Source organism: Harpia harpyja, chromosome 9, assembly GCF_026419915.1.
Source record: "Harpia harpyja isolate bHarHar1 chromosome 9, bHarHar1 primary haplotype, whole genome shotgun sequence".
Taxonomy (NCBI): Eukaryota; Metazoa; Chordata; class Aves; order Accipitriformes; family Accipitridae; genus Harpia; species Harpia harpyja.
In genome coordinates this window covers 43982068-44007218 of record NC_068948.1, presented here as the reverse complement: position 1 = coordinate 44007218, position 25151 = coordinate 43982068, and the positions used below count along the sequence as shown (strand labels likewise).

General features: G+C 55.4%; 2 protein-coding genes across 2 annotated transcripts in view; one reads left to right on the top strand and one right to left on the bottom strand.

The window, feature by feature from the left end:
• The window catches only part of RBM19 (RNA binding motif protein 19), a 71102-nt gene extending 55839 nt beyond the window's left edge, over positions 1-15263 (top strand). The window contains exons 24-25 of the mRNA XM_052796216.1: positions 5379-5492; positions 14871-15263. Coding sequence (XP_052652176.1) covers positions 5379-5470 — 92 coding nt within the window. The 3' untranslated portion in view covers positions 5471-5492; positions 14871-15263. The remainder of the gene's footprint in view (positions 1-5378; positions 5493-14870) is intronic.
• Positions 15264-17822: 2559 nt separating this feature from the next.
• Positions 17823-20235, bottom strand: LOC128146550 (uncharacterized). Its single transcript, XM_052797981.1, has 3 exons — positions 20119-20235; positions 19574-20008; positions 17823-18116 (listed from the first exon to the last, which is right to left on the bottom strand). The coding sequence occupies exons 1-3, from the start codon at positions 20233-20235 to the stop codon at positions 17892-17894; spliced, it is 777 nt and encodes a 258-aa protein (XP_052653941.1). The 3' UTR covers positions 17823-17891.
• Positions 20236-25151: the final 4916 nt, after the last annotated feature.

Below are 25151 nucleotides of genomic sequence, written 5' to 3'. Positions count from 1 at the left end.
TCTCGTTTCACTGGTGATGCAGACTGGATTCTGTCGACCAGAAACCAAGCTGGCTTTTTCCTGCCGATACGCATTTCCCCCCACTTTCCTCCTCTCCCCACAAGGCGTAGGAGCATCTCGGACATCCGTGTGCTGTTCGTGGATGTCCCCGTGAGTTTTCCTCTCCCACCTCGGTGCGGGTGACTTGTGAGGGTCTTCCCACGGCTTTGCAGGCTGTAGCGGTCAGGCCCACGTGGTTCCTTATCTCCAGGTAAGAAGGGACCGAGCTGGGAATGGGAGAGAAAAGATAATTTTGAGTCATCAAGGCTCAGGAAACAGAGTCAAGACCGAGGTCCCTGGTGTCTTCAGCTGCTCTTTCCCACCAAAAGCCGCTGCTGCTGCTGTCCTCGTGTTGCTCCCCAAGCCAAGCCCAGCCAGCAGTGTCTGAGAAGCAGGACGTGGAGGCAGATGCCTTCAAAAGGCACAGCGTGGTGGATGGGGTGGGTTTTATCCCACCATCCAACTCAGCTTATTCCTTGTTTCCTGCCCTAAATTTCTTGGCAGGGTTGAGCATTGCCATCCCATGGGAGAGTCTTTTTCTTTTTTTTTATTTCTCTGAACGTCTCCTGTGATCCTTTTGGACCTGGAGACCTCCAACACCACAAGCCACTCATGCTGTTTGGAGAGGCTGGTCTTGCTGTAGCGGCGTTGTGTGTTTGTATCAAGCCGTGTTGGCAGTGCTGTGCCATCAGTACAGGGTAACATGTGGCCTCTGCTGCTCCTGGCCCTTTTCCTGGTTATTGAACAGAAATAAAAGCAGCCAGGGAGCGTGCCAAGGACTTTGCACATACCAGGAGAGGTGAAAGTGTTAAAGCAGGACAAAGGACTGAGACTGCCCACGCCACGGGGCTTTCGCACGCATTTCTCCCAAGTTTTATGCAACTGGAATTCAAGTATTTTAAAAAGCTCCTTCCTTTTCTTCTTCCATTTCCTCTTTTTTATGCAGTTTTTGGGTTGCTGTGGACACGACAGTGATGCACAAATGTTTCCACAGTTAGCACGTGGTGGATCTGTGTGTAGGAGAGGCTGCAGAGTGCTAACAGAGGGTGAGAAGATTGCCGTAAGGCCTGGGGGGTTATTATCACCCGGGTCCAGTGGGACAACACGGTGACCTGGGCTCCCCTGGGTATGTTGGCGAGTTTGACTTGAACAATGAGCTCATCCTGCTCCATCTTGCTTCCATCACAGCAGATTTCTGCATCTCCAGCTTTGAAAGAGCCACCTTGGTCTTTCAGGCTGGCGTCTGGAGTAGCAGCAGCCAAAACTCCTCACCCAGCGGCTCCAGTCTCAGCCCATCATTTTTGTCTTAGCAAGGAAATGCTTTGTAAAGTCTAGACCTGGGCTGCGAGAGACACATCCTACCACTGAATTCTCTCTGCTACAATTATGCACCTTATTTCTAGACACCATTTATAGAGATTTGGCTTCTAGTTCCCAGGTCTCACTCTGCTGTTACTTGTTAGGTTAAAGAGAGGTCTGGTCTCCTAAATCTTTTCTCCGTGTAGGCGTTTGTCATGGCAATCAAGCCACTTCTGAGCCATCTTTTCAATAGGTCTAATAGATGCAATAAAATGGAATAGGCTTCCTTCCCATTTCGTGTAGTTTTCAGGTCATTCTTTATGGCTTGTTCTGAGTCTTTGTAATGTTCCAGGGGAAAGTGAGGACCCCAGAAGTGGTCACTGGCAGCCAGAGATGGTTTCAGTAATGCTTCACTTCAGGAGTGAAGCCACAGCCCAGCCCTGATGGCTGGGACTGCAGCACTACACCTCGCGCTTGCTCTCCTGCCTCCGAGCACAGTCTGTGAGAGGTTTAAGTCTTTTTGCTCGTTTCTTTGAGTTTTAATTGCACCCCACTATGTGTCGTTAATTCGTGGGACCTGCTGCTGCAAGATGGCTGGAAAGCCCGAGAGCTTTCCAGCCAGGGGAGGATTTGATGCTGCTCTGGATAAAGAGACTTACCTACTGTAACGTGGTAAGGAGAAGCCGCGGAAAGCTTGGCCAACGGTTGGCCTTGGGGCCTCTAATCCAGACCATAATGTGGAGCAGGGTCGTGGCAAACGCTACATCAGGGCAGCGAGGGATGCATGAACCCTGCCACCAGCAACAGCTTGGCCCTCATTTGGGGAGCGGGAATCCTCCCTTTGGAAAACAAGGATCACCGACATCTTTGAAACCGGCAGGGAGAATATTTTGACTCCTCCAAAACAGCGACAAAGGGCTCCCAATGCCCTGCGGCTAAATTGCCAGCCGAGGGGCAGATCTGGATCTGTGCCCTGCGTAGGAGGGAGCGGTCCGGGGTCGCATCCAGAGCCCCAGTGCAGACCCGCGCATCTCCTGCATCCCCACGATCCCGTAACTGCAGCCCACGAAAGGTCTGCAGCTCCATCCCCCTTTTCTTCCCTCGCTTGCCTGGCACGGGGCGACGGTTGCCGCTGCGACTCCATCCCGGCAAACCTCGCTGGGGGGAAGATTTGCGAGGAAGGCGGCGATACCCTCAGCGTGCGCGCGCTCCCTCTCTCCTGGGAGCTCGCAGTCCGTGCAGGGAAGGTACTTGCTCCCAATCCAGCTAAATTACTATTGACTTGTGTTCTCTGCGCTTCACAAACATTGCACTCAGCCGTCACCAGCGGGGCTGGCGGTATCCCGCCAGGGCTAACTTGGGAAGCCAGCTGTGCTGGGCCGTTTTTTCCTGCTCTTTCCCATCGATCAAAGAATTAAATTGACAGATGGGGAATTTTGCGCGAGACGCGGGAAGGGGAAGGAATGACTTGGGGGCAGGGGGGCGGTTTATAGGAAGGATGGGGTGGAAAGAGGGGATGCGGAGGCTGCGGGGCGGGCGAATGAGAGAGATGCATGAGGAGGGGGGTCTGGCTTGTATTTCAGTTGTGAGAGCGTTTCCAGCGAGGCCCCTGGTCTCAGCAGAGGGCTGTGGGTGGGTGTAAAGCCGCAGAGCCCCGCTGTGGCTCGCCCCTGGTTATTTACCGGTGTTTGCTGGAAGCCGAGGGTTTGCAGGAGGTTTTGCTCCACTCTGGACCCGATCCTTGTGCCCTCGCCGCCAGGGTGGGAAGAGTCTTCCCTGTGCCCGTCACCTTTCCCAGGTTGCTTCTCCTTTGGCCGCAGAACCCCAAGCTGCTCCTTTTACCTCTCGGCTGCATTACAGACCTGCCATGCTCACCCTTACCTCCCAGCCTTTTGGGCTTCCTTTTTTCTCCTTTCTTCTTTTTTATTTTTTTAGATTTATTTTTTTTTTTTTAGAGAGCATCTGTAACTAATGCAAACACATGCTGTAGCCGGAGAGTAAAACCCTGCAGGATTAGCGTGGCATCCGCAACCCTGCCACGTTCTAATCCCGTGGTAATCCCCCTCTCAGCCCACCCCTGCCGGCTTTGGCTATTGTTTAAAGGAAGCAAATGGGATCGTTAGCGGGCAAACCTTAACCAGCTTGGAGCAGCAGAACGGAAGTCGAACCAATTCGCTTCCCCACCCTCCTGGTTTTGTTTTTTTTTTTTCCCCTTTCCCTCCTTGTTAGGCGGGTTGGGGGATGCTCCCAGTGCTCCCCAACGGTGCCGTGGCTGAGCCGGTGAATCTGGAGCACGCGGTGGGGGCCATTTGCCCTGCCAGCCCCCTGCCCATGCCCTGGCAGGTCCTCTGGGCGCACCACACTGCTCAGGGATGCTCCCTTAACACCCAGCACCCCACGTCCAGCACCCCACGTCCAGCATCCCACATCCAGCATCCCCTCCGCCGCGTAACCCCCGCCATCGCCTCTGTGTGGGGCACATCGGAGTCTGGTGGGGAAGGGGTGGCAGTTGGGGGACAAACTCATCCCTGCTATGGATTTGGGAGCCGAGATGATGTTTGCTGCCATTTTTGAGCCCTGAGCGCAAGGCTGGCCGGGCGAGCAGGAGCCGGGAGGGCAGAGTAAAGGGGAGGGAGAACCGCTGAGCTGGCACCTTCCTCCGGGGTGGGTTGTCCCTCGTGCCTTTGGATGATCGAACCGGGAAGAGCTGCTGGAGGGTCCCGGGTTGGCACCTTGCAGCCCCCCTCGGCTCCCCCAAGCTCGGCGGGGTGGGTGCTGGGAGGAGAGTGGGGGCCGCTGGCACCCCAGTCCCCCTGCCCGTCCCTGCAGCCCCCGGTGGGGAGGGAGGCGGATTCTGGCGCACTGTCAAGGAATTAATTGAAAAATAAAATCATTAGATGGGAACTCCAGAAATGCAAAATTGTTGGGAGTTGGGGGGGAGGCGGAGGGGGGGGGATGTGAGCTTTTGTCAGGTTAATTTCTTCTGTATTGATGTTTTGTGACATTTACTTGTTGTTTATCTCCCGCAGCAGCTGTAATACTAAAAGAAAATGCACAGCTTGTTCCATTTATTTATTTTACACCTTTTCTTTAGTCCTATGGTATGTTTGTTTGTTTGAGAAACCCAGCGAGGCTTTTGATGTCTGAAAGCAGGATTTAAACAGCTGTTCTCCATGTGCTGCTCGCAAGCGAGAGCCGCTGGCTGGGGAGCGAGTGGGGGGAGAGGGGGCTGTGCCGCAGCTCCTGCCGAGCGGGCACTTCTTGCCCGGCGAAGAGGAAGCGACGCCGACATCGGCCTCAGCACAGGGACCAAATGGCTTTGTCACCCCCGGTACCGGGCAGTGATGCGGGGTTGGGATGCTCGCTCGGGTGCTGGCAGCCCCGGGGGGGTTTCTCGCCCTCCCGCAGGCTGTAGCATCCATGGAGAGGGATGCGTGCGCGGTGCTGCGCCCCACAGCAGTTTCGGGAGTGTGATGATGCCGGGGGGGGTCACAGGACAGTGCTGTCGGTGTGGGGCAGGAGAAGCAAAGCAGGAACGTCGTTGCCCCAGGAGCGGGGGGAGAGCCAGCCTCTTGCCTTCAGCCGGTGCCAGCCCAGGTGGGAGATGCGGGCTGGGCTCATGTCTCAGCAAGGATGCTGGTGGGTCTGCGTCCCGCCAAGAGCCTTCTTGAACCAAGGCTGGTGTCTAGATTGGTCGTGCGACCACTTTTGGACAGGGGATGGGTGAACTGGGGTCAGTGGGAAGGGTCATCATCACCAGTGAGCCCTGTTTGGACGCTGGGGCCGTTTGCTTCCAGCAAAGCCTGTGAACCAAAGCACGGGTGGTAGGTATGGAGTCACTCCTCCAGCCATGGTGCCCTGCCAGGGTCTGGCTGGTGAGGAGAACTAGATGATGGTTGAGGGGCTTTACCTGGGAGGGGGATGAGTGGGGCTGGAGGTAGCAGGAGATGAGCTGGAAGCGGTTATGCGTGGACCCGAGTTGTAATCTTTGCTTTTCTTCTTCTCCCGCATCCCCTTCGCTACCACCCGGGCCCGGACAGACTCCCCGAAGAAGAGAAAACGATCGGAGGTTTTGAATGAAATCCTGGAGCATCTGGAAGAGGAGGAGAGCAACAAAGACGAGGCCATCTAGCAGCCGCCTGCCGTGTGATGAGGTGGGTAGTGGGGCTGTGGCAGGGCACAGCTGGCCATAAAGGTTAAAATGCCTTGGGCTGCCACAGGGTCGGCAGTGCCAGAAGGAGAAGAAAGTGGCATTGCAAAGGCTCGGCAGCCTCCGAGCCGGGGTCCCACCCGCTGCCTCTCCTCCCTGTCACCCCGCAGGCTCGTAGCCATAATCTCAGGGCGTACAGCCCAGATTTGGGCTCGGATTAGGCTCCGCATTGAAGTGAGCGCCTGCACTGCTTGTGTTCCTGTGTGTTCCCCAGTGTGCGTGTTTGCTTTCCTACAAGGGAAGCCAGCAGAATTGCTGTTGCAGCAGAAATCGCTGCCGAGTTGTGAACTGGCCCTCGCTGTGGTTGGGGGAGAACAGATGGGCTGCCAAAAAAAATAAAGCGCCTGTTTGGAGACCAGCCTGCAGCTGCCACCACAAAATGGGTAGTTTGGCAAAGGCCTTTGCCCTGCCGGCACCCGCAGTCTCCATGGCTTCGCTCCCTCCGAGGGCAGCAAGCACCCCAAGGTCTAGTTCGTGCCGTCTTGAATCCTGGCTGGCATGGCTTCTTCTTGGCGTGCGTCTTCTTGGAGTAGCATCTCTAGAGCGTGGGATGGCGGAGGTTGGCAGGAGGGAGCCAGGACTAAATAGCTCCCTGTGGTCAAACACCGTGCAGTTCAGCCAGCCCCCCACCTCCTTTTGAGACCACCTAGCAAACCCTGTGTGGGCTCAAGAGAGGTGAGACAGGCTCATGGATCTCCTTTGCGTGTGTTTTTGGCCACGGTGAAAACCCTGGATTGCTGGTAAGAAACCTGTTCACCAGCCACGGCATCCAGAAAAGTGCAATAAAAACACCAGGGAGGCTCCTGGGTCCCTTCGAACTCCACTCTGCCCCTCTTTTTCCATCCACCGAGGGACTGGCCACCCACCTCCATGGTGATGAAACCCCGTCCTGTGCCGAGAAACTCACGCAGGGCCAAGAGAAACAAGTGCGTCGCGCTGGCGTGCCGCCCACGGGGACGTGGCTCGGGGTGCTGGGTTGACAAATCCTTCACGCTGGGGAGAAAGTCCCTGCGGCACTTTCTCTAGCAACACTGTGTTTGCTCAGCACCGCCAAGGGGATGATTTTTGACGCGTTCTGGCTCCCATTTTTACAGCCGCAGAAGTGACACCGGTTCCTAAATCTCATCCAAGTGGCCCGGGGGACCCCTGGTTTTCCGGGTGCTGCTAGGGCTGGGTGCTGCACACATCCGAAGCGGCGCTGAGCCCACCGTTCCGAGGGGAAAGCTGGGGCTGTCCTCTGCGTATCAGCGCCGGGAAGCCGCCTCGGCGCTCGCTGGCGTGTGTTTGTGTGTGCGATGCACATTAGTGCTGGAGAGGCTGTTTCCCTCTCGGCAATATCTGCCTATTGCTGCTAGGCGGTACCCAATACACCTAGCAGTGGGATGCTCATAACCTTACTTATTACCGGACTTTTGTTCAACCCACAACACCGCTGGCCGCCTGAATAGCGAGCGCATCTGGGCCTAGAGCCGACCAATAACCCTGCTAATACATCTGCCTTCCCGGGCTGCTGCAAGCGCCGGGCACAAGCACAGCGCCGGGGCCCTCCTGATGAAAGGGAAGGTGCTTACGTGACGGCAGGAATAATCCGAGTTGGGTTAAATAACTGCCTGCTTCATGCAGTGCGTCTGCAGTAAGTGCCGGGGCCTCGAGATAACATTTGTTCCCTTGGAGCAGCTCTGATTTAAGGATGCCTCCAGGTGTACGTGCTGTTAACACCTTCTCCGACAGCTAGCCCGAGGATGGAGCTGGGGAGGGATGGAGCTGGGGAGGGATGGAGCTGGGGAGGGATGGATGGAGCAGCGCAGGAGGGGCAGGACAGACAGCATTGCTCGGAGCCCAGGCAAGCCTGGCGCTTTTGGATCCATCCTGTCCTAGCTCCTCTGCAAACCTCCTCCCCGAAATGGGTCCTCCCGTGGGGCCCTGGGCTCAGCACCGGTGGGCTCGAGGCTCGCCAGCTCTTTGTGCAGACCCCCAGGAGGAGGCTGAGCGCTGCAGCTCAGTGCCCAGAGCCGTGACACCCCGTGCCAGTCCCCCCCAAACCGTGCCGCAGCTCGAGAGCCCTTCTGCTGCCTTTGAGCGGCTTCCCAGCCCCCAACACCGGGCTTCCCTGCTGTGGGGCTCGGGGGACAGACCCCCCAGAATTCAGGAGTGTCCCCTTGGGACCTCTGCAGGGCTGCGGTGTAAGATGCTCATCCCTTCCCGCAGCTCCGGCGCATCTGCCCTGCCCCACAGCAGGCAGGTGCTTGCGGTCGGTGGACGAGCAGGTAAACTGAGGCACGGGTGTTGGAGCAGCGCTGTCAAAGGGCATCAGCTGAAACGGTGATCACCGCAGGGAAATGGGGCTTTAGCATCCTGGGGGTGAAGGACCAACTGGCAGCGCTCACCACAGCTGACAGCCGGCACAGAGGATGGAGGAGCCGGGCAGGATCCCTTCCAGGCACATGTGTCACCCAGCACACGATTTAAGTGAAGCTTTGCGGCGGCGTTGCAGGTTGGGGATGGAATTTCCTGGTAGGTTTTTTTTTGTTTGTTTTTTTTTTTCCCTGGGTTGTTTTTTTTTCCCCCTCTCCCTTCATTGTCTTTTGTGGCGGGGCAGGTTTCTTGCTGAGCGTCTCTGAGGTCTGCAGCGGCGACGAAAAGGATTAGCGCAAGCAGAGCATGTAGGCTTTAGAGAACAGAGCAGAGTTTGGTTTCAACATCTAATTCAATTTGTTCTGCCGAGATTGAAATATGAAATGGTTGCCAGTCAAATGTTCAAAGGGGGAGGAGGGAGGAAAGAAGAGAGGGAGCCTTCTTAAATTTAAATTTTAATGAAAATTAATTTAACCCTTTGATATGTTTTAAAACATGTTATTTCCCGGTCTGGAAACAGGCTAGAAAACATTCATGAGGGGTTTTTTTTTTCCGTACCTTCAAACATAATGAAGATTTTCTTTTTCCCTTAATGATACTTATCTTGTTGAGCAGTTTGACATTGGTTAATTTTTCAGGCAATTTGGTATCAAGGAAATCTGTTTGATGTGTGCGGGGGGGGGCTGTGTATGTGTATACAGATATATATGCCCGTACATTAATTATGAAAGTGCTGATCGCAGCTCTGGAGAACAGTTTGAGTTAATTCCTACTCCACAAGCAAAGACTCGACTTCTTTGTTACGTATTGAGAATCCCACACGTTGCACCCCTAAAATTACAGAGGGTTTAACGGGAATTTTCTGAAAACGAGCATATACCTGCTAATTACCCTGAATGAAAATGAATGCCTAAGTAGGTCTGCAGGAAATTCATCACTCCCCGCTGCCTTTTTTTTTTTTCCCCGGTCCGAAACAATCCTAATGATAAAATAATGCAAACTCTCTTAACTGTCCATGTAGTTAAACCTGGGAAATAGCCTCCCACCGGTCCTTAACCTTGGCGGTACCTCTCCAGCTGAACACCATCGCAATACGCTTATTTTGTTCGGGAGCGATAATAGTTTCTTTCAGCGGTAACTATTATTCAGAAAGGTTGTATCTATAACAAATGATTGCACCCTAATTGTTGTAATTGGGCTATGATGAGCTGTAGCCCTGGTCCCCTCATTTTGATGGCTCTTGACACCGCAGGGCTGGTGTCACCGTGGGTGCTGGTCACCCCTCAGCTGCCCTGTGCTCCCTGGGGAGGATCTGGGCGCTTTTAGGGCGCGATGCTCATCTGCTCTGGGTGTCGTTTTTGGGGTGGGTGCGTCGTATCCGGGCTGTGCCGATGGCAGAGGGGAACGAGCAGCCCGCTCCAAGCCTCTGCCCCTGCCCAGGTCATCACGCAGCGCTCTGGGGGCGAGAGCTGGAGATTCAGCCATCCCGGGGGCTGCACGGGTTCTTTCGGGCTCCGGCAGATGAGCTCTGGGGGTTTCTCTCTGGGCTTTTGCCAGGTTGCGACGGCTTTGTCCGGGGCGAGACCCCGGCAAGCTGGACGGCAGCGGGAGCTGTGACGGCTGCGGCTGTTCCCCAGGCAGCCGCCGTATCCCCGCTCCCCGGGGCCGGCTCTGGAATTGGATTAGGATATTATTCAAATGCAGCCTTTTTACTGAATTAGAGGGTTAACGGCTTTTAATGTAAAACTAGCTTTACTTTATTGCTGCCTGTTGCCAGAGGCCTGTGTGGGCTGTTATCTACTTAAGGGGACAGCAAGCAAGTCAATGCAGAGAGGATATCCAACGGGCCGTGGTTTTGCTGGGCGCTGCGAGTCCCTCTGCTTCCAGGGCTGGGTGTCTCTGCCGAGCGATGCTTCCCGCTGCTCTCAGAGCCAGGCTGTGTGCCGGTGCCCTCTCTGATTGCTCAAAGTGACTCGTCGCCTTTGGAAAACTCTTGACCACAATCCCTGTTGTTTTTCTCGCTGTCCCACGGAAGGAGGCAGGGGACTCGGTGCAGGCGCGGACAGGCAGGTAGCATTCCGCTCTGCGAGCTGTTGTTTTCCTGAGCCGCGAGCTTGAATTGCTGCTGCTTGCAACGTGCCCCCATCCCTCTGCCCAGCCGCGGGGGGTTTCTTTTCATCACCATCGCGCTGGTCCTGCCTACAGTGTTGGATCACGAATTTCAGCTCTTCTCATCCCTTTAGTCCCGTCATGCCTTTGCGAAGTCTTCCTCCCGAGTGTGCCCCACGGAGCCGGGCTCTGGGAAGCGCTGAAGGGCCAAGCAAGCCTGTCTCTTCGCAGCAAGCACCGTCGATGCCGTTCACCAGCCCTTTGCCAGGGCTGCAGAAAACGCTCGCGTCCCCCAGCGTTGTGCTTGCTGCTTTCCAGCCCAGCTGCCAGATCCAGGCAGGAGCTCTGGGATCTCAAGCCTTTCTGTCTGGCTGTTGGCGTTGGCAGCCATCCCCTTCTCCCCGGTAACTCTACCAGCTTTGCTTGTCTGCTCACAGAGGCAGTAAGTGCGGTGTCTGTGCGTGCTTGAAGTTGTCTTCCTGAGCAAGATGTGGCAGGAAACACGCAGGAGGGGTTCGGGCTTTTAAAAAAACCAGTGTTCGGTTGCTGCTCCCTTGAGATGGAAGCAGCAGTGCGAAGGCAGGCTGGTGGAGCGATGCTTTCCCGCGGAGACCTTCCCTCGCTGCCTCGGTTTCCCCGTTTTCAAAGCATGGTGCAGATCTACAGGTGGAAGCAGCTGCGCGCCGTGCCCATTCCCGCATCCCCGCCGGGAGCAGCCCGGCTCCCTGCCGGCTGTGCAGGTGTGCTGCAAACTCCTGTTTTAACTGGCAGTCGGGGTTTGCTTTTCTTCAGCTCCTAATTGTCTCCCTTCCTCCTTTCACCAGCCCTTTGCGGTTGCAAACCTTGTTCGCTTCTCCCTTGCCGGAGGATTAGCCAAGGGATGCTGCTGCTGCTGCTGCTGCTGCTGCTGCCCCATCATTTCTCCGCCTCGCCTGGAAAACTCCTTTACCTTCCCTGCAGCCAGCATTAAAATATTCTGACTGTGTCTGAGGGATTGGACGAGTCGCCACTGGGTAGCTGATTGTCACGGATCAGCCACGTTCAGCCACAGCCAAGGTGACTCCCAGTAGCTGGACCCCATCATGGAAGGGGATGGCAACAAACTGGCATTGCCCTGGGCTGCAGCCACCTGCGGGGACGGTTGGCTGGGGTGCTGGCTGGAGATTTGGGGAGCATGAGCTTCTCTGTAATATTACAGCATGTCTGGACCTTACCCCGGGTCGCACCATGACCGGCGTTCGGCGGCACCACCGCCTTCCAGCTTCCCCCACCGCCTTCCTCGCCGGGAAATAAAACAGGAGAGCGAGGAGGCAGCGTGCAGCTTTCCAACCCCGGAGCGTGGCTGCATGTGACTGAGACACGCTGCCTCTTGTTTTCCCTAAATATATGCATTGGAGAGGGAGAGAAATTGCATGGCAGGGCTTGAGATTTCAGACTTAGCCATTCATGAATAATAATCAGGCTCAGTAATTCACAGTAAATAGGTATCCAAATTGGCTAATAAGGGAGGCTTTCACCCCAAACTGGAGCTAGGAAGAGAGGCAGAGAGAATATGAACAGACGTTGGCTGAGGCGGGTGTCTGCACGGTGTGACCTGAATTGGTGAAATACGGAAAGCGATGCCAGCGCCAGAGCGGGGAGAGCAGCGATGGGGAAGGACCCGGGAGAAGGGACGGCGTCCGACCTCCCCTGCCGTGGGGCAGCGGCAGCCAGGCTTGGACCTGCAGCAGCACAGATCCCTACATTCCACAGTCCATAATTAGTGCCACGTAATTAGGCTCAGCTCTTTCTTCCAGCCCCGAGACCCTGCTGGGCTGAGGGGCATCAGCGTGCCTGGCCCGTGCGTCCTGCCAGTGCTGCTGCCCTGCAGCCCACGTGGACCGGAGGGTACGGAGCCGGTGTCATCACGTCCCCACGCGTGACGTCCCCAGCTCAGGGCTTAGCAAAGCTGCTGGGACAGCGATTGCAGACGGTGCTACCTAGCAAGGGGAATAAGTGTAGGAAAATAAGAGGGAGGTCTGTAGCGTGTGTCAGGAGAGGTGATCTTGGGAGAAAAAAAGGTTTTCTTTGTGTTCACTCCACTAAAATTCAGATTTTGCTTTGTCTGCTGGTTAGTTTTCCCCTGCGAGAGCGAGTGAGGCAGTGGTAGGAGCTGCGTTCAGGCGCGGTGAGGTGGGCTGTTGGTCTTCATCTGCCGGCAGCAGGCGAGGAGGAGGAGGAGGTGCTGCCCCACGGGCACCCGCTGCTCGAGGGAGATGGCTCCCAAGTGCTCGATGCCGGACGGAGCAGCAGTGACAGGCGCTCGGGAGGTCACAGAGTCCTTCCCTACAGCAGATCAGCTGCTGCTTCCCAACAAACACTCCTGTAGCAGCATCTTAAGATGATGTTAGATAAAGTTAAGAGAAAGAAAAAAATGGAAAAGCACCTCTGCAGATCTCGGTGCGTGATTCGGGCTATTTAAATACGCAGAATGGAAGCTCAAAATGCAGCTGATGAGTAGCTGAAGGAAGGCTGCCCCTCCGAGGGCCGGCTGTTGCCAGGCGGTGTTTTGCAGCTGCTAAATGACTTTTTAAATTGAGGAGAAACCTATAGCCACTTTTACAGTCCCCTTAGCTCCCTTATATAGGGCAGCGCAATGGCTGGAGAGCACCACGCTGCCGCTTGGCTGAGTTACCAGATATTACAGTCCCGCTGTCCTACAGCAAGGAATTGCAGTGGATTCGAAATAAACCACAGCAACTCTGGCCAAAGGCGATTTTCCTCCTGCCCTTCCGCTCCCCCTCGCCACCTCTCCCCTCCCTGCGCAGCTGGATTGAGGACACTCACAAAATTTAGCACGCTGGGTGGCATGGAGCAAACAAATCTTTTTTTTTTTTTTTTTGCCCTGTGACTCGGCTTATTTGTGTTGGAAGGTAGTTTTGGGGTGTGCAGAGTGTTTTTCCTTGGGATACGATGGATGCTCTCGATGCCCCAGCAGCTGCAGCACTGCAGAGCTGGTGGCCGGAGCCCCCCCTCCGTGTCCCTCCGTCCCTTCCCTACAGCTTAAACCATCCCTCACAGCCCAAAACTGGAGGTGGGATTTAGCAGGTGTAATGAGGACAGCTTTATAAGCCACAAGAGAGAGAGGAAATCGTGCTCCTGCCTCTCCCGTGTTTGGTGACCTAAAATCTTTCTGGAGTTAAGTGTAGCCTGTGTTAGCAGCCGTCCCGCTGATGCCGATGGGGCTGGAAAAGTGCTTGGGTGCTGCCCAGATCAGTCCAAAGGTTTTCTACTTCATCAGCTTAGAAATCAGACCACAAAATGCAAAATAAAGCTTCATCCAGAGCACCACGAGAGATCTCTGTCCTGGCCATACACTAAGTCTCTGGGCAGCCGTCCCCGTGGGGCCGTACCCTGCCTTTGTGGGGTCCACCCTGCCTGGAGAAACCGGGCAGCAAAGCCCAGGCTTAACCTCAGCCTTATCCCTCCTGCCGAGCCTCTGAGCCCTGCCCGAGCCCCACGCGAGACTTCGTGTATGGCCGGGGCAGAGATCTCTCGTGACGCTTTGGGTAAACCTTTAATTTTGCATTTTGTGGTCTGATTTCTAAGCCGATGAAGTAGAAAACCTTTTAATTTCTTTTCTCCCCCAGGCTCCAGGTGGGTGTGCGGCACGAGCTGCCGCCGCCGGCTCGGCCCGAAGCGGGACCCCCCACTCCAGCCGCTCTGGGAGCATCCCACCAGTGTCTAAATTAACCCAGGTTATTTCGACAGAGCTGAGGCAGGCAGAGACAACCCGTGCGGTGGTGCCGGTGGCTCCAAAGGCTCCGTAACACCTGGTGGGGAGGCAGAAACAGGCAGATTGCAGGCAGGAGCTGTTTTAATTTCATTTTTCAGCCGAACCCAGCCCAGTGTGTCAGCCTGGGCTAAGCAAGCCCCGGGAAACAGGAATACAGACTGTCCCAGGAGCAATTTTAAGCACGTGTCAGAAGGAGTGATGCAGGGCGATCACTGCCCCGGCGAGTCGCAGCTCACCATCCTACCCTCCCCGGCACAATAAACGGGACAGGCACATCATCCCCCGGGCAGCTGCAAACTAGAGCAGACGCTCCTCCCACCTGAAATTGGGGCTGAAAAATGAAAACTGGGAAGTTGTTTGGGTTTTTTTTAGATTAAAAAAAAAACCAAAAAACCCACCCCACTCTGTGGTTTCAGCTGGTGTGCCTGGAGCCCCGTGCGCCTGGCAGCGAGTGCGGCTGCGTGAGGCGGGAGGGGGGCGGTGGGGGCGATGGACGGCAGGCAGGAGCCTTGGACTTCGTTAGGATTCAGCCGTTAGATCTCTCCTTTCTCTCTGATGGCTGAGTGTGATTGACACTTACAAATTACCCAGCCAAAAGTGTCGAGTCTTTGACCCCTGAGTAACATCTTTGGCAAGCCTGAGATTTGCCAGCATTTTGTCATCTAATTACTACAAATCCCTTGAAAATTCACTGGCTGGTGAATTTTTAATGCGGGACAATTTCAATGTGATGCATCGCCCAGATGGGCACGCGCGCGTGCTCCTTCCCTCTCCCCCCGCCGCCTCTTCTCCTTCTCTTTCTTCTCCTCCTTCTCTCCTTTCTTTTCTCCGGTTCCTCCCCCCATCCCGTTTCTTACCTCCCTCCTGCCTGTGTGCATCCGTATTCACAGGAAGCGCCCCGGCATCTCGTTCCCTCTCCAGGCTCTCCATCCCTCTGGACTAGCCGGCCGTGCCCGGGATGGAGCCGGGCACTTCGTGTCCCCCCCGAGCCCGGCAGTGCCACGCTCGAGTCCCCCTCACCGTCTCTCCGGCGGTGGCAGGGAGCTGCTGCGTGGCATTAATTTTTTTTTTCCATCTTCTCAGGTCTCTCGCTGATGGATGGAGAGGGAGAAGCCTCCGCTGGGGACCACGACAGCCAACACACTTGTTGCCAGCGGAGTCCACTTGTCCTGTGAACCCAAGGGCTGATTTATGCCATGTGTCCAGGTCTCGGTATTCCCAGCCTTTTAAACAGACCTTGAATTCGGAGCGGGAGGAAGAGCCCTTGTCTGCCGGCGGCTCCTGCCCGAGGATCACTTCTTAAATCCGGGCAGGGATGTGCTTCCACCCATCTCAAAAACCACCCAACCTGGTGGCACAGAAACCTGGTGAGATGGACACTTCCCCTGCTGACCCCAGGGACTCTGGTAGAACCTGTTCTAAATGTCCGAGTTAAACGATAATTTCTGTACATTAAAAACCACATGTATATTTTAAGAGTTTTCCAAACTGAGTCACATCTCAGGTTTGTTTGGAATTGTTTGTTTAATACATATTTGCCACAGCTAGGTAGTTATTTTGGTGCGATAGGGAGATAAGCATATTTTAGGAGGGAGGCCTGGGGTTTGCTGCGTTCGGCTTTGTGCCTGTGTCATTTCTGTCCCCGCTCTCAGGCAATCGCCTCCCGTCTCTCCCTTCCCGGCTTTCAAAGGGAAAGAGGCTTTGCTTTTCAACCAGGGTACCGCTTTACATATGTACGCAGCTGATAAAGTATTTTCACTTCGCCCCTTTCCCCTCTGGGAATCGCTGTCTTACGGCAAAACTGTTTTGTCTGACAAGGGCTGCAACAGATTACACGTGTTGGCTGCAAACACAGGGCCTTTTTTTTCCCTTTTTTTTTTTCTTTTTGAGAACCGCATACCTTTAAAAAAAAAAAAATCTCTATCTCTGCACTGCCATGGCGAGCTCTGCATTTTGCCTCATGTCCCCACTAGCAGCCCTGTGTTCAGATCTGCTTGTGGCATCAGACCTCCCGGGGTGATGCATCTCTCCGGGTTGCGTGTCCGGATTGTTTTTCTCACATGAGCTTAATCTGAGCCTGAATCCACAAAAACGCTGCTGATTCTGTCGGGGCTGAGCACTTCAGTTTGTCTGGCCCGGGGTTTCGGCCGTGGTTTGGGGTGGGATTTCTTGGGACCCCTTGGCGTCAGCATCCGCAGCATCCACGGAGGTCAGCAGGACTCGGAGAAGCGATGCCCTCGTGCTGCTGAGGACCAAGCACTGAGTTTCACAGCTCAGCAGGCAGCTGCAACAGGGGAGCACGCGTGATGGACTTTGTGGCTTGGGGACATCCAGAACACCCCTTTCCGATCCAAACGTGGGCCATAGATTTCTCCCATCTCCTCTAACTGGGAGCCAGCTGGGAAAGATGTGGGCTCTGCTTTTCAAACAGGTTGTTCAGGCGTTAAAAGGAAAACCTTAAAATCCTCAGCTGGCTCTAGCAGCAGAGGGGCAGAGCCAGGAAACCCCTGCACAGGGAGGGGATCTGTCCCCCAGCTCCGTCTCCCGAGCTGCCCCTTCCAGTAAAGTCCCTTGTCCTCCCAGCAGGAAGGCAGCACCGGCACCCGGAGGGGAGGGGCTCGGAGAAGGTGATTTTAGGCACCGAGGATCAAGGGAACACCAGGATTCATTGATGTTTCACTGTTCAAAAGCTGCGCACCAGGGCTGAGACGTGCCCAGATTTCAGAGGGAGAAAAATTAGGACTCTGCAGTGTCTTAGAGAGGGCACCCAAAGCTGGAGGTGCCTGAGGATGCTTTGGAGGAGAGGAGCTGTTCTGCACTGCTGCCACAGGAGGGGTGCAGCGTGTGTGCTCATCACTAACTAATCTAGGCAGTGCCTTGCCTGCTTTAAGGGGAAAATACAAGATGTTTAACTATGTGCATGAAGAATTAGGGTACGTCACTGTAGATGGCAGGCAGCTCAGGAGAAAGCTGTCCTCCGGGAGGGATATTGGCTGGGGAATGACATCCAAGATGGGGAACCCAGACTAGATGCCGTGGGGAAGCGTGACCTGCTAAAAGCGTGAGGTTAAGATGCAGAGTTCAATCTGTCCCCAAGCAAACTGAAACCAGAAGCCCACCCTTTTGCACTGGGTTTCTGGTGTCACAGAGGACCCGGAGTCACACCAGGGTGCCTGGAAGGGACCCGTGGGGCGAGCAGCATTCCCTGTGCCACCGCCGATGGATGCCCGTCCTGCCCGTTCCCAAAGATCTCTGGTGACCCCAGCATTGAGCAGGCTTTGGACCTGGGCACCATCCATGAGCTGTGTCACCACTGGGGATGCTTAGACCCGGGGAGAAGCTGTGGTTGCCTTGAGCGTTGGTGATCTCACCGACTAACCTGTGGGATTTTCACTGCCGTTTTGGGGGGAGAAGGTCCCACCGGCAGCACAGTCTGACTCCAGACTGAGGACACCGTCCTTCTGAGCACCTTGTGGGGGGGCATTTTCATGCCCGAGGATGCCCAGAAGTGATGTGAAGCCTAACCTGCTCTTCTCCAAGTTAGTGCTCTTTTTTTTCCCCCATCTCCACATCTTCACTTGTGAAATCCCATCAGAGCAACAGGTCCAGGCCCAGGGAATACTTTGCTTCCCCTGAGTTGTTTGTGGAGATAATTAACTCTGTGCTCTTTTGGCTGAAACCCGCTGTGGCTGAGCTGAGCAAAGGGAGCCCGAGGCCCACGGCATCGACAGGGGATGGATAGGAGAATCACAGGTGGAAAATCCACAGAAGGAACAAGCTGGGAGCGACCCTCGCTGCCGCATTAGCCCAGGTTGGAGCCAGCCACCAGCCTGGGCTGCCTCTTCTCCCAGTGTGTAATTGTCCCTCACCCCAAGGCCATTCAGTTTTGGGGACACCCTTTTTGCTCTCGGTGCCTTTTCCAACTTCTCTGTGCCCCGGTCGAGCCAGGGACAGACGCTGCATCCTCGCCTGCAGATGTGGGTGCAGCTCTGGTTTATACCATGACGTAGCGATGATCCTGCTTGGTCCTTTTCCCAGTCTTCCCATCTTTTCCAAATAACTTCTCACCTTCAGCCTCCCATTACTTCACCCTACTCCTGTTTCTTACAGACCCGAGTCTGGTGGCCTGGAGATGCGACCTGGGGGGGACGGGACACGGTGGGTCACCGCCGGCGGTTCAGCCCAGGGCAGCTGCCGGCTGTGTGGGGTGACGCTGCCGGTCCATGCTCCGACACTTCCCCACGGTCTTCCCAGGCCTGGAAATGTCCCGGTGCCCACCAGCAGCCCGTGGCACTCCATAAACCCCCTGCTCTGGTTGCACTGCAACGCCTGGGTAAGTAAGAAGCAATTAGTGCCGCTTGCTACAGCGAGTAAAACCCAAATGTCAAAGAACAGCAAAGCTATTAACACCTGTTTTTACTGCACGTTTGCAGCCGAAGTGTGTGTGTGTGTGCGCTGAAATTTAGGGGGTTGAATCCAGCCCCTAAATACTGGGCAAAATCCCTTCCTCTGGCTGTGCGGCTGACCCAGCAGGTCATTCCCTGCTTCCTGCCTCAGTTTCCCCTCCATGGCCTCGGTAAGGGACCTGCCGTACCCTACATGGGAAAAAACCACGTATTTTTGTGGATTGGAGAGGCCAGATCCTGCCCCATGGGGTGCAAGGCAGGGTATCACCAGCCGGGGTGGGTAAGGACAGCTCAGCGTGGGGGAAACCTTCTGCTCCGGTTTAGATCTTAAAAATCAAATGAGCTGTAATGAGCCGAAGGGCTGTCCCTGTCCGGGTACCCACCCGAGTGCTCCCACGCTCCCAAACCTGCGTCTTGATGCCACGGCCAGGTTTTTAGGGAGCAGGCAGCATGGCTGGGTGCAGGCAGGGCAGCGGTCCCGCGGCAGGACCGCGATGCACCGTCCCCGCACTGAGCCTGCTTCCCGTCCCTGCACCGAGGAGGAGAGGGAGAGAGCGAATGAAAGCAGGAGGGAAAGGACATGTCAAATCAATCATATTTAAACAAAAGCCTCTTCGGCCCAAGGGCCCTTTTAAAAGCTGCTTATTTAATTAAAAGTCCCATTTTCCATATTTATGGCCCTTATTCAGTTAAATATTAACCGCCTGGGCCAGGGCTGGTTTATTCTTTGGGAAGAGGCAGTGTTGGGAGGTTCATTAGGGGTTTATCAGGCAGCCGAGGTGCCGGGCAGATGGATGGAGGGAGGGATGGAGGGATGCAGGACGGAGCACGTGGACTCGTGCCGGCACCTGGGGACCGCAGGGATGGCACCACCACCAGCCCAGCTCTTTGGGACTGCCCCCCGTCACCTTCTGGCAGGATGCAGGGAAATGGGGTTAAAAATAGGGGAACTGGGACTGTCAGGACAGTGTGAGAGACAGGCAGGCTGTCCCATCGGCTGCTGTAGGAAACAGCCTGCCATCCAATTGCCAGGCACAGCTTACCTCCCAGCACCCCTAAGCTGCAGCAGGATAATCATAAAAACACCTCAGTTTTGCCCCAGGGTCATGGGACCATCACTGGCTCCTGGCCAAACCCTTCCCAGGGCTGTGGAACCAGGACGGTTTTCCACCAGGATATTATTCCCAGCAGCTCAGCGGGCAATCCTTGCTGGCGTGTGATGACCACGGCTGTGCCAGACCCGGCTTAGCCGGGTTTTGAGAGCTCAGAGCTGTGCAAGACCTGACTGAAGGTTCATCAGCCATCCATGGTGTCAATGCAGCAGCCTGGCCTTTGGGAACTGGAGGCGAGGACCTCTGCGGGGGTGGAGGTGGACCTTACTGGTAGACACAGCTTGGAGAAGGACCAAAGCAGCACAGCAGGCTGCAATGAGTCAGTGATGCCTTCAGAAGATGTGGGAACGAGGGGAACCTGAAGCTTATATAGGCTCCTCTCAAGGGGAGGAGAGGAGATGTGGTTCCTGAGGTTGAGTTGGGTTGTTGGTGCTCCAAGGAGAAGCAGCGTGTCCTGGCCGCGACGGCAGCAACAAGAGCGAGCGGAGTGACCGCTGTGTTGAGGAGAAGGTGTTGAGTTGGGGAGAGATGGGGCTGAAGGCTTTGTGTGTAGGTGGTGGCTATGATCTAGCTCATGCTGTGTGAGATGTTGGTGCCCCTTTTCTGGTGCGTTAAGCCTGCTGCTGGTTGTTTTACCTGGCTGGGTCAGACAGGCACTTGGCTCAACATGGTTGTGACCTTGGTGAAAATCATCTGATGATGTCTAGCTGCTTTAACCTGCTCCCACTTGTTACTGTGCAAGGGGCCGGGGGGCTCTCCCTTAGTTGGGTAGTTTGTAGATCGTTGTCGAGTGGCTCTTGTATGTCATTTTACAAGGCAGTAGCGAAGCAAGGGAGTTGACCTCTGCTCTGTAGCTTTGCTGGTTGGGAGAACTTGGCCAGGCTCATCACATAACTGTGGATCTGGAGCTGGCTCAGGAGCTCCACTCATGGGCCAACCTAACTGGAGGTGAAGCTAGAAGGTGTCTTGGGGCCAAAGTTTTTCTGTGCAAAGGTGCTCTTCCTCCATGTGCTCCTCGTTTTCCTCCAAAAGACCCACAGGCAGCTCTTGCAGCACAGGCTTTGAGCTGCCACCATCAAGGTCAGCCTTTCCAAAGGGAACACCGGGGAGCAGCCGTGCTCCAGGAGGTGTCCATGGGCCCCAGTGCTCAGCCCTGCCGCGGGGCAGGCTCCGAAGCCCTGGCAGGAGAAGGTGCGGTGTCCTCCGGCGGTGCAGGATCCCGCAGGAGAACCTGCTTTAGATGTGCTGGGAGATGCCCTCGGGAGGGAAGGTCCCCTGTGAAGGCGACAGGAGAGCGGGACTCACCTAGGCAGGCACAAAAGCTTGCTCTGAACTCTGTCCGCCCTTGTGCCCTTATTGTATTGGAATTTTTTGCCTGTACAGCCCCATGGCACTCTGGCACACCGGGTACCACCGTGCCAAGGTAAGGGACGCAGTGTGGGTGGGACGATGGGAACATCTCCCCCTCCACCCCAGCACGGTCAACGCAAACCGAGCCCTTCTTTTCCTCTCCGTCAAAAATAACACGATGACACCGACCAGGCAGCGAAGCCCGAAGGGGACCCTGCGTTGGGAGGGTGGTGCTGGCAGGGCGAGGAATGAAACGGAGCCGGCGATTTCCTCTGGGGAGCGGGGCGGTGAAGAAGCCGGGGGGGTACGGCTGGTGTGGGGAGGGGGGGTGGCAGGAGAGGGAGAGACACCGGGTTATCAGAGAAGTGTGAAGACAATAATGCAATCTGACATTTCTGAAATGAGACCCCCTGGTTGCCCTGGCAACGGCTCACGTGGGACCAGCTCCCGGGAGACGGCTCCGAGATGTGCTATAAATGATGTTTGATTAGAATTTAAATCATTTAGGCGGAGAGAAGATAGGCCTTTTGTCAGCGCGGGGACCCGCGGGGGTCAGCCACCCAGCAGCTGGCTGGGCGCGCGTCAGCCCCGGGCGGCGTGGGGACCGGGGCGAGGGGTCGCCCGGGGGGGGTGATTATTCCTGCCCTTCCCTCCGCCGGGGGGGTGCTGACCTTTCCAGCCCGGAGAAGAGGGAGCTTGAGGCCAAAGCAAACACGGTGGGGGAGGAAGATGCTGCATCCGAGCCCTGGGAAGGTAGCTGGCATCTCGACAGCATCATCTGAGTTTTGGGGTTTGGTTGTTTTTTTTTTTTCCTAGCTGGTGCGAAGCCACCGAGATCCTCCCATGGCTTCCACCAGCTGAGAACCTGGCCCTTGGCTTTTTCAGTGCTCTAATTAAGATAATAACACTTCAGAATCAATTCCGCCTCACTAAAAGTTTCCTTAAGGAGCACGGAATGAAGCATGTTATTACCTCCAAGTGGAGTGCCCTTCCCAGGAGAGATGGGCCCAGGTTGCCTTCAGGGATGGGTCCAGGTTCTCCCCACCACCTGCAGACCATGGCCCAGGTAAGGTCTCCAGCATCCAGCCCTGTTTAGAGGAATTGTTTGGGGCAGGAATCTCGCTGGACAACTGTACACTGGGCATTTCTTGCTCTTTGCAGCTCCTCTATGCGTGCGGTGAAGTCCTCTTTGCTGTACAAAGTCTTCCTTGTGGTGAAATACTTTTTCTGGCTCCAGGGGTTTGGAGGACTTCACGCATGGAGCAACGGAGATTGAGATGGGGTCGGCAGCCGTGGTTTATGTTCCTGTCATGCCAAAACTGCAGTTACTGGGTTTATTGAATGAGGTCTCCAGGTGGTGGCAATGAAATGCAGGAAAGTCTCAACTTGGGTGCAAGGTCTTTGCTTTGCTGCAGCCTCCTGGTGCAAAGGGGTTGTGGTTCACTCTGGTTCTTGGCTGCCCAGGACACCACTCAGATTAGCCCGGTCTTGCTCATCCAGTTCAGTTAGAAGATGACTTAAAAGCATCTGGACCTTCTTCTGAGGTCTCACGAGTGGTGCGCAGAGATGGCCACCATCAAAGCCAGGAGGCAATCCCGTTTCAGGAAAGCTGACTCCTTGGAGAAGGCTACTGCGCTGCCTTGCTCTCGTTATCTACCCGCAGGAGATGGCTCGGTTGTATTGGGTGGGGACTTCTTGAATGACAGTTCCTAGTTCAAGTGTTGTAGAGTGACAGAGCCTGGGAAACGCTCCATCAGCTGAGCATGGGAGCTCCATCACCCTGAGCCTGGCCGAGGTGCTTTGCCAGCTCTCCTCAGGGAGCGATCCAGCGTTGAGTCCCTCCACCGAGCATCCTGCAGTCGAGTCGGCTGGAGAAGCCATTTGTTTGCTTTAATATTAACAAGCCCGAGCCCTGGCCTGAGATTGGGTGAGGAAGAAAAGCGGCTGATTTCCCAGTCGGTGGGAGAAAGGTGTTAAAAGCAAAGCAGCAACTGGGCACAGGCTTTCTTCTTGGAAAATTTTTAAATTGCTTGCTCTTTAATGGCATGGTTTAGGTTCAATGAATCTTTAGAGCTTGCTTTTCAACTTCCTGAAAATGCCATCTGATCATGAAATTAGAGCTAAACTAATAAGTCTCAACAAATATTAATCTAATGAATTTAGCTTCTTTCTGTTTGTGGACCAGCAAAGAGGGAATTGCAATGTTCTCATATGTATTAATTATTTGAATGTATTCAACAAACCTTTCCTGACCACTTTAAGCGTGCGGCTTGGTCATGAATATTCTAACTCCAAGTTTTGTTTCTTGGTTGTGATCACCCTGTAAATTGAACTACAGCTGCCCATTGGCTTGGGCGAAGAATTCAACCCAGGGGAGCGTGGGTCTTGCATGCAAGCTCTGAGCCTTGGTGTAGGCTTTCCTTTTCTGATGGTCTTTCATCTCAGATGGGCGCTCTGAATGTCTGCAGGATGAACCGGGTAGGAAGAGAAATGGTGCGGAGTGAATCAGGTTTCGGATCTGCAGGTTTCTTGGTGGTGGTAGCCGGGGTGAGGGATGCGCAGGGCTCGGTTTGGCGGCTGGAAGATGCTTCTTGATGCCTCTGGGTGGTTTTGGTGGGCTTCACCGTCATTATAAAAATCACTGATTAACATCTGTGGTGTCTCCAGCAAAGTCTGTGGCGTTGCACCGAGTTGTTGGGTTCGCTGGCTTATTTGGCAAATACTATAGCCAGAGTGGTGTTGAGGTATTCCTTAAATGAGCAGCACAGCTCTCGTCTGGGCAGTGCGGTGTTTGGGCTGTTCCCCAAACTACACGAGCAAGCTGGGAGCTTTGCCAGCAGCAAAATCGCTGGTCCTGTGCTTGCCTACGGCTCCAGAGCTGGGTGGGTTCAGGTGGGTTGGACCAGGACCACAAGAAACCAGGTCCTTCCCCTTTCATAGCTCTGCCTCCGCAAATCAAATGGGGTTTGGAAGCTAGAGACAAACTGGGCAAGATCCCTGCTTGCTTCCCTGAGTACCCAAGGGCCAGAGCGGTGCCGTTCCTCCCTGGGTTGGAGCATTATTTTAATTAATAGGTGCTTTGCTCAGCTTCGGAGCGTATCTTCTGGGAGGAAGCCTGGGGGGTCGTAGCGGAGCCGCAAGGGTGCCTGCCGAGGTTCTGGTCCAGAGAGCTGGCGGCGAGGGGCTGTTAGGGCTGGATTTTCTTCCTCTGGCCCATCGGCCGGGATTTGTGCACCCCCTGCTCGGGGAGAGGGGCTGGTTTGGCTTTGCAAGCGGGCGACGTGTGGTGCTGGGAAGCATGTGGGCAGAAGATGCCGCGTGGGGCCAGCTCTGGGCCCCAGCTGCGGTGCTGGCAGCGAGAGCCCTTTAATTGGCACGCGTTGAAAGCACAAACCCGTTACAGGAACGGGCTTGTCTGCGCCGGCCGTGCTGCGTGAGAAGGCGTCCTGCAGCTCTGCATGCCTGTGTCACCCTGTGCACGCTGAGTTAGAGTTGTTGCGGGTCTCCAAACCCAACGGTGGAGGCGGTCAGCAGAAAAGTCGACGTGGTGGCGTGCAGGAGCCCAGCGCCTTCGCTTGCTGGGGTTTTGCTGGCTTTGGCTGGCTGATCCGAGCGTGCTGAGGATGGAGGTTGGATAAACGTGTTGCTTTTTAAATTAGCTTCGGTTTGGTTGGGTTTGCAATAGGGTCGGTCTGAGTGGCAGTGGGTCCCCGGCAGGCTGCTGTCCTCTTGCATCGCCCAGGTGGAGATGTGCGGGGCTCTGGAAGCGGCTGTGCTGATGTCCAGCCCTGGGAGGCTTTGTGGGGCCTGGGGATGTGCAGGGGAGTGTTTTAATAAGGACTGGCTGCAAAATGGGGATCCCGAGGCTTGCTTTGCAGTCAGTGCCTCCGTCCAGAGCAGGAGCGTCGGGACAGGCAGGGTAACCTGCCTCTGGTCCAAGTGCTCAGTCCAAGGGTTTGGGTCCGTGATGGCAAGGTGGGGAAAGGATGTTCAGGTCCTTCCTCTCCTGTTGGGGACTATCCTGGTGCTCTTGCAGGCTCAGAAATGCCTCGTGCATCCCTGTTTCCCTGCCATGGTCAGCTGTGTGCTGCCCAGTGCTGGTTAGGCAACCTGGGTGCTCCCTCACCAGGAGGGGAACCAGGCATGAGGGACCCAGGAGCAGAGATGACCCTTCTGAGCACTTGCAGCTCGGTGAAGGGTGCAGAGACAACTCGAACAACTACGGGTTCCCATTGCAAGGCCCATCTCGATGCTCTCCTACGGCTGCGGTCCCCAGGCCACCTCCCCACTTTTGGAAGGAGTCACTTTTGTCACTGCTCCTGCTTACCCTGCTGCCTCTCACCTGTGTGCCGAGCTGTTAGTGCTCAGGTGGCACGGCAGTTCTAAATGCACTGTACCCTGGAGTCCTCTGCCACCATGTCCCAGGCAGGTCTGCCCCGCTCGTGCCGAGCTGGCTGCCGATGCGCTTGCCCCCTCCTCTGCGCTGGGGCGAGAGA